The sequence below is a fragment of the Artemia sp. Qi Xiang Cuo genome, chromosome 14, assembly GCF_049724085.1.
Source record: "Artemia sp. Qi Xiang Cuo chromosome 14, ASM4972408v1, whole genome shotgun sequence".
NCBI classification, from domain to species: domain Eukaryota; kingdom Metazoa; phylum Arthropoda; class Branchiopoda; order Anostraca; family Artemiidae; genus Artemia; species Artemia sp. Qi Xiang Cuo.
This window is the reverse complement of record NC_142807.1, coordinates 6,719,857-6,731,877: the sequence shown is the minus strand read 5'-3', so window position 1 is coordinate 6,731,877 and position 12,021 is coordinate 6,719,857. Positions and strand designations below refer to the sequence as shown.

At 34.9% G+C, this 12,021-nt stretch overlaps 1 protein-coding gene across 1 annotated transcript in view; it reads right to left on the bottom strand.

The window, feature by feature from the left end:
- Positions 1-11,469, bottom strand: part of LOC148944074 (tubulin polyglutamylase TTLL5-like) — a 136,971-nt gene extending 125,502 nt beyond the window's left edge. The window contains exons 1-3 of the mRNA XM_089100602.1: positions 11,391-11,469; positions 7,052-7,218; positions 394-500 (exon numbers count right to left, since the gene is read on the bottom strand). Coding sequence (XP_088956728.1) covers positions 394-500; positions 7,052-7,218; positions 11,391-11,469 — 353 coding nt within the window. The remainder of the gene's footprint in view (positions 1-393; positions 501-7,051; positions 7,219-11,390) is intronic.
- Between the last annotated feature and the right edge of the window lie 552 nt (positions 11,470-12,021).

The following is a 12,021-nucleotide window of genomic DNA, read 5'->3' as shown; positions in this document are numbered from 1 at the left end:
AGCTTATAGTTTGAGAAATTTTGTGGCACCACAGACTAAATTCTAGGTTAAATATAAGGTACAATTAAATAACTTTTACACAGTACGGAGGAAATTTTTATTTTCTGACCACAGATGCTTACACAAGCTTGGTAAGCCTATATTACGGTTAAATGTTAAAAACAATACATTAAATTATAACTGTTACGAAAGAAACTGTTTATCCCCAGAGGTCAGAAACTTAGTCTATTTTACATCAGCTTGAAACAATCCTAAACAGAGAGAAACAATCCTACAAATTACAAAGGAAATGATATGACCTTAGTTACGACTGTGTAGGCTTACTATCTATAATAAAATAGTTTGAGCAGGTTGGAGGTATAAAAAGAATTTCAAATATACCCCAAAGTTTACCTGGGAAAGTGATTTATCTTCTGGTGAGGTTTCAGATTTCCTAGCTTATCTGGTTTTAAGTGGGTAGCCGTCCAAATTAAAGTGACATCGTCAGACGGGGCTGCTGCCTAGAACACAGGAATACATACATTTGTTTTCTTTCTCTTCTCTCTATGCTTTCCTCTCTTTTTCAAGAATTACTGTCTTCAAAGGAGTTCCAAATCAGTTTGGGGAAATCTCAATCAATGATTTAGCAAAAGAAGTCAACTACACGCCATTACAAAAACTAATATTATCGCTTTTTCTCACTTTTAGGGATTAGACACTGTATTAATGTCAAACATGACTTATGTCTAAACAAACAGCTTATCAATACATACAAAGGGCCTAGTTTTATTGATTTTCTTTTCTTTGCTTTTCTTATAAAATAAACGTTTTTTTTTTTTACACGGAATGTCAAGTTACGACAGGTCGACCTTTAAAAATCGGCATTTTGCTCAACAAAGTCGTACTTAAAATATGCACAGATTAATTACCATTTCTTAGGCTTGTATCGACTGTAAAATTAACATAAATTCATCTAAAACATTACATTATTATGCAATTAGGATGTATAAGTGTCAATGGCATTCCTCAGAGTACTATTTTCGTTTTACAGTTGAAAATTTCTTATGTTGGAAATATGTATTATTCATTTCGCAATTTCATCATCTTCATTTATCAAAAAATTATAGCCTTTATATGGTAACTGACGGGGGGATGAAGGAAAATAAGTTGACTTATTTCCTAAAAGAAATAATATAGAAGTAGCAACACTAAGGCTTACCGTTTTGCTCCCGTGATCGCCTAATATTTTCTTAGCTTTTTAAAATCTGTTTTAGAATTTCACAGCTGCTTCTGTTTATTTCGATATTACAAAAACAGCATCCTTTTCTGTTCCACAGTAAGCTGTAACTTGCCTGTTCTGTGGATAGGTTCGAAAGATTTTGGCATCAATATAAACGCTAGAAATTTTGCTTCTTCCTAAATAACTGTTTTAGAATGTAACATTTTGGGTCGCAAGTTTCTTACTGAGGCTTGATTTTTCAGAATATCTTCATTGAATTTTCTGCCAAATTTATTATAAATAGACCCGACATATGAAAAAGAAAACAATTAAATCTATAAGTTTAAGTAAAATAAAAAACGCGTTAGCGTGGAAGATAGAGATTCACACTCGTGATAAAATAAACCCAAATAATCTTTTATTATTATCTTCTCAACAAAAAAATAATGATAGATCAACAAATCCCAAATTATCATTTAAACATAAACTATAAAAAAATTTCTTAAAGAAATACAACTTAGATTGTAATTATAATATAAACTATTATTACTGTGGGCAGTATGAACGCAAACTCGATCTAGTCAGTGCAACTAGAGGAGAACATAACCCACTTCTAGGGATTCACACCTAAAATAAAAAATATTTAAAGAGCAGAGTATTTGACAACAGTCAACTAGCAAAGCCCATGGTTCGATGTGGATCTGTCTACCGCCGCTCAAGCTGTACTTTCATCAAATATTAATGGTGGACTTGAATTAAAATTTCCAGTCATAAAAGTTTTGCTTTTGAACTGTGATATATTGTGCTTACAAGAGCACTTTTTGACTAGTCATAGTTTAGGCCTTCCCAAAATTAACAATAATTTTACTCGCTGCTCTGGGCCTGCTAAATGATCCGCTTCCAGTGGCCACCTCACAGGTGGTATTCCGATGCTTCTTAGGACCTTGTCTCGGTCAAATATTTTTGATTCATTTCATTTTTTTCTCTCTGTCCGTGAAGAAGAGTATGTCGGTGTAGACGTCTCTCTCTCAACAGGCTACTGCAATGACTGATCGAAATTTTTATTTACTTTTGCGTGTGAGAAACAAGGGGCTTACTTTTCTAAGATTTGTCAGTTAGATAATTGTTGTATTGTTATATCAGATTTTAACTGTAATTTAAGTGACGCCTCGTTATTGCTTACTTCTATTTTCTCAGTTATTTTTGATGATTGGCTTAGGATCTGGAAGAAAGATCTTGACTACATTTACACACACCATTGCAGTCACGTGTCGGACCTTGACCTTGCAGTTTCTTCTGCAAACCTCCAAGTGTCACCTGTCCACGCTCTTGCTGACTTCCAACCATCAGACTACCTTCTAATATCTGCATCTATATCTTGTCGTTCTGCTCAGTCTACTCCCACCCTACAGCCAAATTAGCCTCACGCCCAATTTTACAAGGATTGGAAAAATATCCAAGGTGATCTTTTTGCAATCTTTACTAATTCTGTCTTACATAGAATTCATGTTCCGTTCCTGCTGCTCATGAGAAGTCCACAAGCTGGAGCAAATGAAATGTGGCTTTATCTAGATATTGTACAAATTTTCCATGCCCTGTGATGCGCAGAAAAAGCCGCTATTTCTCTTAAGCGTATACGTTGGATTGTCACAAAGCATCGGCCCGGTAATCCAAGCCTAGTTGAAGCTTGGAGAGAATCCAAATTTTGGTACCATTTGTGGCTCCAGTGTGACCATCATCAATCTGGCTGGGCTTCTGATATTCGTCTTTCTACCAAAAGGAACTTTGCAACAGAACTATCTATCCATATAAAACAGAGAGTTTGAAAGACATCCCAGCAAGCTTCTCTGGCCCAACCTTCCTTCTGAAAAATGTATCAAGATATCCTCCTAGCGTCCACCTATCTTCTCAGGTTATTCCTGATTTCAAGTGGAATTCATACTTCTCTGCTGAATTCTCCCCACCAGATACCACCCACTGTCCGAATATGAAAACAAGCTTGATAAATTTCGGTCTAGTTGTCTAACCGACAATTTTGTTTTTTCGGGTGGTTTTTTACTGCGAGCAATCCAACGCCTAATACGTAAGAAACCTTCTAGCACCGATAAAGTGAGCGCTCTTCATATTCTGCATGGAAGTGAGCTTCTGGTAAGTCATATTGCTCTTTTTATGCAGATAATTGTTACTCTATGAGTTGCACCTTCTTCTTCCTCAATTGGAGATCCCACTCTAACTTCAAAGAAAGGTAAACTCGCCACCCAGTGCTCGTCTTTTCGCCCTTTAACAGTGGCTTCTACCTTCTGTAAACTTTTTGAACTTCTGTTGTTTGACCATCTGAGTGAGCCCTTCATGTATCACAGCCCTTCGAGACATGTACTCTCGTCTTAAAGTTCACCTAGTACTTTATCAATTAGCTAGGCTGACAACTCTCAATTCTACAAACCAACCCCTGATATTTTTGTCAACGTCAAAAAAGGTACCCGTCAAGGTGCTGTTTTTTCACCTTCACTCTTCAACAATGGAGTTCTTTATGCACAGTCAGCTGTCCCCACATCTTTCATCTTTACTGGTATTAATTTATCTCTCGTATGTTATGCAGACAACATTCTGAATTTGAGCCAAACTATCCAGCGCATTAGTGAGGTTTTTGCAATGCTACAATCTGAGTATGCAAAACTAGGTCTTTAGTTTAATGCTGAAAAGTCTGAAAGAGTATTCTTCAACCGGAAGCAAGATTCGTCTGGGGATATTCCTCTGGGAAATAGTAGGATTAAGCCAGTAGATCATACAACTTACCTCGGTCTTCTCATTGGTTCGTCAATAATGCCCACATGACAACCATTAATTGCTCATATTGAACGTAGAGTTGGGTGATCATATGCTTCTTTTGTAAATGAAACAGTTACGCTTCAACCACCGTCTTCTTTCAAAACATTTCAATTCTGTCGCCATGCCATATTAATTGTACATATCACCATTTTGGAAAATGCTCACAAAATACGACAAGCAAAAACTTCGTTCAGTTTTCTTCCAGCTGGCAAAATATATTTTACATTTTCTCCTAGGACCCAGAACTCTTTTCTGATTAGAAATTCAGCATTGCTGACTCCCTCATAGCTGTGGAAAAGCAAATGTCTGCTTGTAATTCCCGTTTAACGAAATTGAACCATCGTTGGCCGTTGGTACTGGCCCAGTAGTTAAGAGGCATTTGTTGTGTTTTTTTAAGTGTCTCTTGTCGCGCTTAGTATAACTTCTTCAACTCTTAAACTGATAGATGATTTAGCCTCTTTTCGTACGAAGCCGATTTAAGTGTCATTGGTTATTCTCAATCTTGGTGTCAATTTTTCTCTGATAATATAGTACGCATATTATTAATAATTTAAATGTTTTTAAATTATTCATTCTTTTAAGCATATGGTTGTAAGTAAAGATGTAAAAAATTCATGATTGAATAATTTCCTTGTTTCTCATATTTATGTATATTGGAGTAAATGAATCATTTGTTGAGAGTGATCTGATTTTGAGACCAGCAGTTGAAAGCCTCGTTTAATTGTTTTACCGTTTCTTGATTATCTACGTGATTATATGATTATCTACTGTGTATTTTAATTCACTGATGATTATTTAGGTTAATTTCTTACCAATTGTGGCTTGATGCAATGATGCTCATATCGCTTATGTTTCTTTAGTATTGGGGAGTTTAAAAAAATATGTCACTTGGCTGCAGTGCAGTGTATAAATGAGTTTTCTTTTTCATCTTTGCTGATTTATTCTCAGAGCTGATTTCGTCACTAAAGACCATCATGTATAACTACTAAGTTTAGATCTATTTTATTTTCTTTTTTTCATTTGTTATTCCGTCTTTTCCTTTTTTATAAAACGGGTTTTCCAATAAATAATAATAGCAGCAGCAGTAATGAATTATTTTTATAGTTATGCATGAAAAGAAAAGTTTAAAAGCCACGCAAACCAGCAGCAGGGAGAATTTTAAATTTGGTTATGGAATTCTCATTTTGACAATCTTGAAATCTTAGTCATTAACCACGGGAAAAGCATCAATTTGAACCACTTATATTGATTTAACTATGGTAAATCTTAAGATTGAAATTTGCCTTGTGACATTAAATTGGAGGTTTAAAGCATGACCAAATTTTGTGGAAGAATTTTCACCATCAGTTTCGCATGATTTTTTGAAGAAACAGTTTTATCAATGTAATATCGGTGGCATTGGAGGTATTCTTCTTGTGGTACTGGCTTAGTGTATTTGGCTTAATATGGGAGCGAAGTGAAAAGCGTTTTGGTCGTTATAGTTTCTCTATATGATCTAGGACTGGTTTCAGAACACAGGGCCTGCCTGGTGAAAATATAAGCCCGTAACCACGGATGGGGAGGGTCAAAGAGAGAAACCTAGGCTTGAATCTCGAAATGGTGGATGGCAAGGGAGAGCCCTAGGAGCCTAAGGACATCCTGGATATTGATATCTAGGCAACTTTCATCTCTGGGCTGAAGTAATCTCTCACGTTCAGGACCACCCTCATGTCCAGTTCTGGGGGTACAAAACAGCCTAGTTTACCTACTCCCCCACTGTGAGTGTTTCTTGACCCTTTGTTGGTAACTGAGGTGGTGAGTGAGGAGCACAGCCAAGGTTTAGAATGGTGGAGTTGGTTTTAGGTCTTAAAGGAACCTGAACCGCAATGAAGTTCTAGATAAGGATCAAGACAAATGGTATAGCAGACAGAACTGGGTTTTCCCGTGTGAGAGGCCACTGTTTAGAAATAGAGCAAATGCTTAAGGCCAAGCCCTAAGTTTGCCACTCAGACAGCTGCCCCGTTAGATGATGCGTTATCTTGTGTGCACCTAAACAGCACTGGATGACAATCCTGAGGGGATAGCTGAGGGAGCCCGTGGGGGACTCCACCAAAGCCACTCCCTGGTTCAAGTCTGAAAGTGATTTATCGGTGGTGAGGGTCGTGAATTGGCGATCAGAAACCAAAGTCAAGGAAAAAACACTTTATTTATCGATGAAGGACCTAGAGCCTCATATAGGTTGACGTAATATTTAAAATATTATTCATTAATATACACATAAATGTTTATTTTTAGCACTGCATGTGATACAAATATGGTCAGCAAACCTAGAGAGTGTGAATTCTCAGTTGTCAGTTAAACTAATGGAAAAAGAGAGACTAATTTCTATATTTTCCTGGTTAAAGGTTTGCATTGTATTCAATGGTTTACATTTGTGAAGCCAGCCAAGCTATTCAACATCTATGGCAAAGAGAAAGTTAATAACATCCGTTATTTTATACCCTGATTTCGTTGTTTGAAATTGTAAACCAGTAAAACGAGTAAAAGATTAGTTTGAATTTATTGGATTACTCTGTGTTAAATCTATATAAGTTTATCTGTGACTCAACTTTTCATAATTTCTAAAATAAGAATTTTGTTTTGGTTCATGCAATAACCAGTTCATCTTGATATTGTAATTGATTATAATACTACTACTACTAACAGCTCATTGCAGTACCGAGCCATTTAAGGCCATCAGAACTGCGCAATCTCCTCCCCCATCTGGATTTGTTCAAAGCTTCCCTCTTTAAGCCCTCCGAAGAAGTTTCTACTTACTTTAGTTTTGTTATGACCTTTCTTCGCCCCATTCTGGGACGATCTCTTTTTCGGCCCTATTTGGATGGCTAACAAAGAGGATCTTTGGCAATCTGCCAGCCTTCATCCATAAAACGTGCCCTAGCCATCTAAATATTTCCCTCATTATAGTAGCACCGAATGTTTAGTTCGTTTTACCGTGAGTTATAAGTTAGCACAGGGGTTAATAACTAAAGCACAATGTTTTACCTGTGCTAATCCATGTGCTTCTAGGATTAATGAAAGAATTCCACACTCTCCTTTCTTACATTTAAAAAGTACACTTGTAGGTGACTGGAGTGTTCTCATTTTCGGGCTCAATCCTTCTGCATCAAAATGCAATAAATTTTCCTTCTTCATAACTGTTTCTGATGGTTCTAAAAAGTATAACTTGTTAAAACCAAGTTCAAACTTTAATTGAAAAAGAAATAAACATATCTCGGGCTTGCTTCTACAGACCATCATCTTTGCAGCTGTTCTTCGGTAATATTTGGTTATGCTTACTTATAGGACAGAAATCAGAAAGGAAAAGAAAATAATATACAATTCAATTCTCCATTCAATTTTCTTCCCAAAAATAATATTTACCATCGGCACCAATCCATACCAGCCCCCCACCCATATGAGGTTATATATAGTCCTAAGTTATATGGGAAAATTTGCTGACTTATTATTTGACAATATCAATCAATCATTCGATGAGCAATAAGCAGAAAATAATAACAAACCCACAAAATATGCAAGGTTTTGTATACAGCCTTGGTCTATATCTTGCCTTGAGAAGCGGGATGGGATACAATTATGACATCACCGATTACTGTATTTTGAAAGACCATTAACTGGATAATCTAACAATGTATTTCATTCCTTATTTAAGTTCTGTCCTATAAGCACCCTAGCGCATTTTTCTAGTGCTTAGAGCATAAAACACCGTGTGCTAGGAAGACCGTAAAAGCATACAATGTTGCTGTGTAATTACTTATATCAGCAGGCCTGTCAAGTAGATACTGTAAGCAAAAGTAAAATAGATATTCAGGCAGAAGTCAGGACAAGACCAGTTTTAGAAAATCAAATATATACAAGTCTACTGAGTGCTTAGTGCAAGGGGCTCTCGGCATTATGTATATATATATATGTATATATATATATATATATATATATATATATATATATATATATATATATATATATATTCATCTATTTGTAAGTGTATATTCATCTATTTATTTTTTCTCGAAAACAGCTCCACATTTTTTTTTAATTGGCGCGTAAAAAGGAAACTATACCCATCAAAGAAGCCACACTCATCACACAAAGTGTCACACTCGAAGGATTTAATTTCGGGAGAGGGATTAGAGCCTCCAAAAAGACACATAAACTAGACGAAAGATGGACAAAGGTAATAAAATCTAGAAAAAGTGTCTAAATCTAAGAATTCCAATGGAACTGATCGCCTCTCGTCGCCTGTTTATGACCCTACACCAAAGGTTTTTCAAAATGCCAAAATACAGTCTAGTGAAATAATCTCGTTTACTTCTATTAAAAATAAATCTAAATGCTAATTCAGTTTCATAATATTTCCTTATCAAGAATATTAAGTGTTCAAACAAAATCCTGACTATTCGTAAGCTTTTGTTAATGATTTTGCATAATTTGTATAATAAGTGGTATCATTCCTTCCTTTTCTTAAATGAAAAAAAAAACAGTTGTATATTAAATGAAAGTAAAGAATGACATTAAAATTCAAATTGGAAAAAATAATCCAGTGTATGAGGGGCTGTATGGTTGTGGAGGGGGTTCAGCCCCCTCCTCAACCACAGATTACTGATGCTTACACTGATTTCTTACTTCAATATGCCAGACGATCAGATTATTTGGCTTCCTAAAGGTTGACGCTATGAAATTGAGCGGGAAAAGCGTTATCCAATCAACCAATCGGAGAGGATTTGGACGAAAAATCCACATTTTGCTAAAGTTTGGGTTACTATTTGCCCAGGTGCTTACAGTTCATCCTCACGAACTGTTAAATTTTAAATTTATAATTCAATTCCACGGATGCATTTTGACGATGCTTTTGCATTTCAACAATGCTGTCTGTCGAATCTATCTAACTAAGACTATCTCATTAATACTATCTTTGTAACTAATTCAAAATGATTCCTAAGTGAAATGGATCACTTGTTAAGGGGAAATGGTACCTTAAAAGGATTTTATGGGACTCAGTGTCGGCTGACTGTCATAAAGACAAAGGGTCTTTTATCAAAATATCTTACGGGACTAGCTACCATTGGTATTTTAAAGGAGCTAATTTGATTGGAAATTTGGAGCTCAAGTACCATTTTAAGAGTCAATTGTGATTAGAGGGCAATTAGCCCTCTTCTTTAGCTCGTAATTTTCTAAGCACTTCCTATAAATATTTAAGATAGCCATTTTGTTCAGCGTAGCTGAACAGTCTTGTAATTGTTTCTTTAGGGCTGCTGTATATGTCAACCCTCCATACTTTTGCAATTTGCCCATTATGTTTAAAAACTATGTTTGAAATGTTCATAGTAAAGATCGATGTGGGTATAATGTTTGATTTTTTGTTGTTGTTGTTGTTGTTTAGACCAGGGTACTTCGTGTTGAAGGAGTTGTCGCAGGAACTTTGAAAGGGCTCATTTGATTGAACATAGAAAGGCCTGATGCCCTTTTTAATAATTAAAAGTGATTATCCCCCTACCACACCCACCCTCCCATTTGACTTTATGTTTAAAAACAAAATGTTGCCTTAAGATTAAATCAAAAAGCACTGTGTGCTTACTGATTGCCAGTAAGACATCTCAGCAGTATCCCAAGAACGACTAAGAATAGGCTATTATGTTCAAACTTCCCGGGCTACTTCTTAACTACTTCTGCTCTTAAAATTGAACTAAATCAAAAGAGTGTAAGTGCATCCAGGCTGTCAATGAGCATAAATAGATTTTTTTGGCAAATGGTATAAAGTTTTATTTTTCAGGTCAACTGGAGGAAGTTTGAAACTAAAATTAAATACTACTATTTGTCTCTAGATTTTTTAAATGTTGCTAAAAATTGTTAAAAAATTTTCTTCAGCATACCAATAGCAGGCCAAACTATAAATTAAAAAAAAAAACAGGAAAGATTTAACCTATTATTTATTTTTTCTCTGAAAACACAATGTCAATATAAAATGAACAGAAATCAATCAAAAAAAAATTCCACAAAATTAGTTTTTCAAAGGAAAGTTATAGAATTTCATTAAACGAAAAATGAGCCAAAATAATATCAAATAATCTACCAAGCGTAAAACTACCGCAAAACAGCATCGATAAATAAATGAAACCCAAAACGAACAGAAATTACAATAAATAACCAATAAAAACTCAAAACTAGCAGAAAGTAACATAAGTAGGGCTAAAGACTCTTATGCCTTCCCAAGGCCAGAACATAATTTGTACTTTACTGAAAAAAATTAATTTAAATGTTTTCACTTTAATATCTTCAATATATGAATGTTATTAGTATTTTAAGGAATGAATATCCGCATATGTATATTAAACTGAAAATCCAGATTCATTTGCATTTTCTCAGTAAAGTGCAAATTCTGCTCTGGCCTTGGGAAGGTATAGGGGCTTTGAACCCTACTCATGTTACTTTTTCCTCTTTTTGAGTTTGAATCAGTTATTTATTCTAATTTCTTTTCCTTTTGGGTTTTGTTTATTTATCGATGCTGTTTTGTGGTAGTTTTACGCTTGGTAGACTATTTTATTTTATTTTTGCTCATTTTTAGTTTCAGGGAATTCTTTAGTTTTCTTTGAAAAACTTATTTTGTGGAATAAACTTATTTAATAAATCTCTGTAAAAGAGATCAAATAAGTTCTGGTAACAGGATTTTAAAAAAAATTCTATAAAACATATAAATCTTAGACGGAAAGCCTTGTTTATTTTAGAACTTTTAACATGCATAAAATATTAATTTTAAGGGGTCTGTGGATTCTAACTTTTCCATTTTGATCCCAATTCAACATTTATAACGACTCTGATATTATAGGTGATGTGACGTTATCATTTTACGTTACCAGTTCCAGCTACCAGAAACTCATAGCCGGGAATGGCCCAGTAACACACTGCGCCGGATCTACCAAAGAGATCTACGAAACATGCACACCTCCGTTTTACTGGAATGGGAAGACATCACTGCAGCAACAAACAGGAGGAAAGATTGGCGGCTCCTCCTTGATGCCTTGGGTGCCTCAGGAGGTATAGGTGGATCTAAGGTCTAAGGTAATGACGTCGGATCATTGTGACGTGCTATTAAAGTGTCATTTCAGCATCTTTTTGTTTACGCGTTAAATGTTATTATTGGTCATTTTTTAAGTGCTCAGTAAAAGAGCCAAAATTCAACCCTGAATTCTCTTCCAAAATAATTTTGCTGGGAAACAATTCATTTCTATCAGAAACGTGCAACCAATTATTATAAACTTATTAAAAAAGACTATTAATCCAAAAACGAAGTTTCTTAACCATAAAAAGAAATATTCCCAAATTTCACCTCTGGCTTTATATAGGGATAAAGCAAGACTAAATTTATCTTTGAGAAGGTTTGAAAGCAAGAGAAAATCCATTTCCATGTCAACATATAAATAAAATTAAGAAGATGGCGTGTTTAGCTTTTCTAAGTTAAGCTGATGTTTATATGAAGTAATAATCCAGCAACAAAACATGTATTATAGTGAAGATTAATCACAAGTAAGTGGATTATTTATTTTTCATTAATTTGACGATGTTATGCAAACACTAACCTTTGTCTCCCAGAGCTATATAATTTTTTTTTTTCATTATTTTTCGCTTCAGCCTCGCTTGAATTGTAAAGGGAGGATCAAATGAAACGGTATTTAAAGTTTCTAGTCTTATTATTTATTTGCTGCTTTTTTAGTTTATATTAAAGATATTCTGGTTATTCTAATTGGTAATCTTTTAGTAAGTCTTGTTAAAACTCTAGATCTTTTGTGACTTCACTATATAAAACAAATTTTGCAAAAAAATCTAGAATAACGTGAATCTTTGCTGCTCAGGCTTGGTGACTTTATGTGCATTGCAGCGATTTTTATAGTTGAGCTTTATGAGGATTTACTTTAATGGCATTAAACTTCCATTTGCATTTCAGAAGGAGTTTGGTTTTG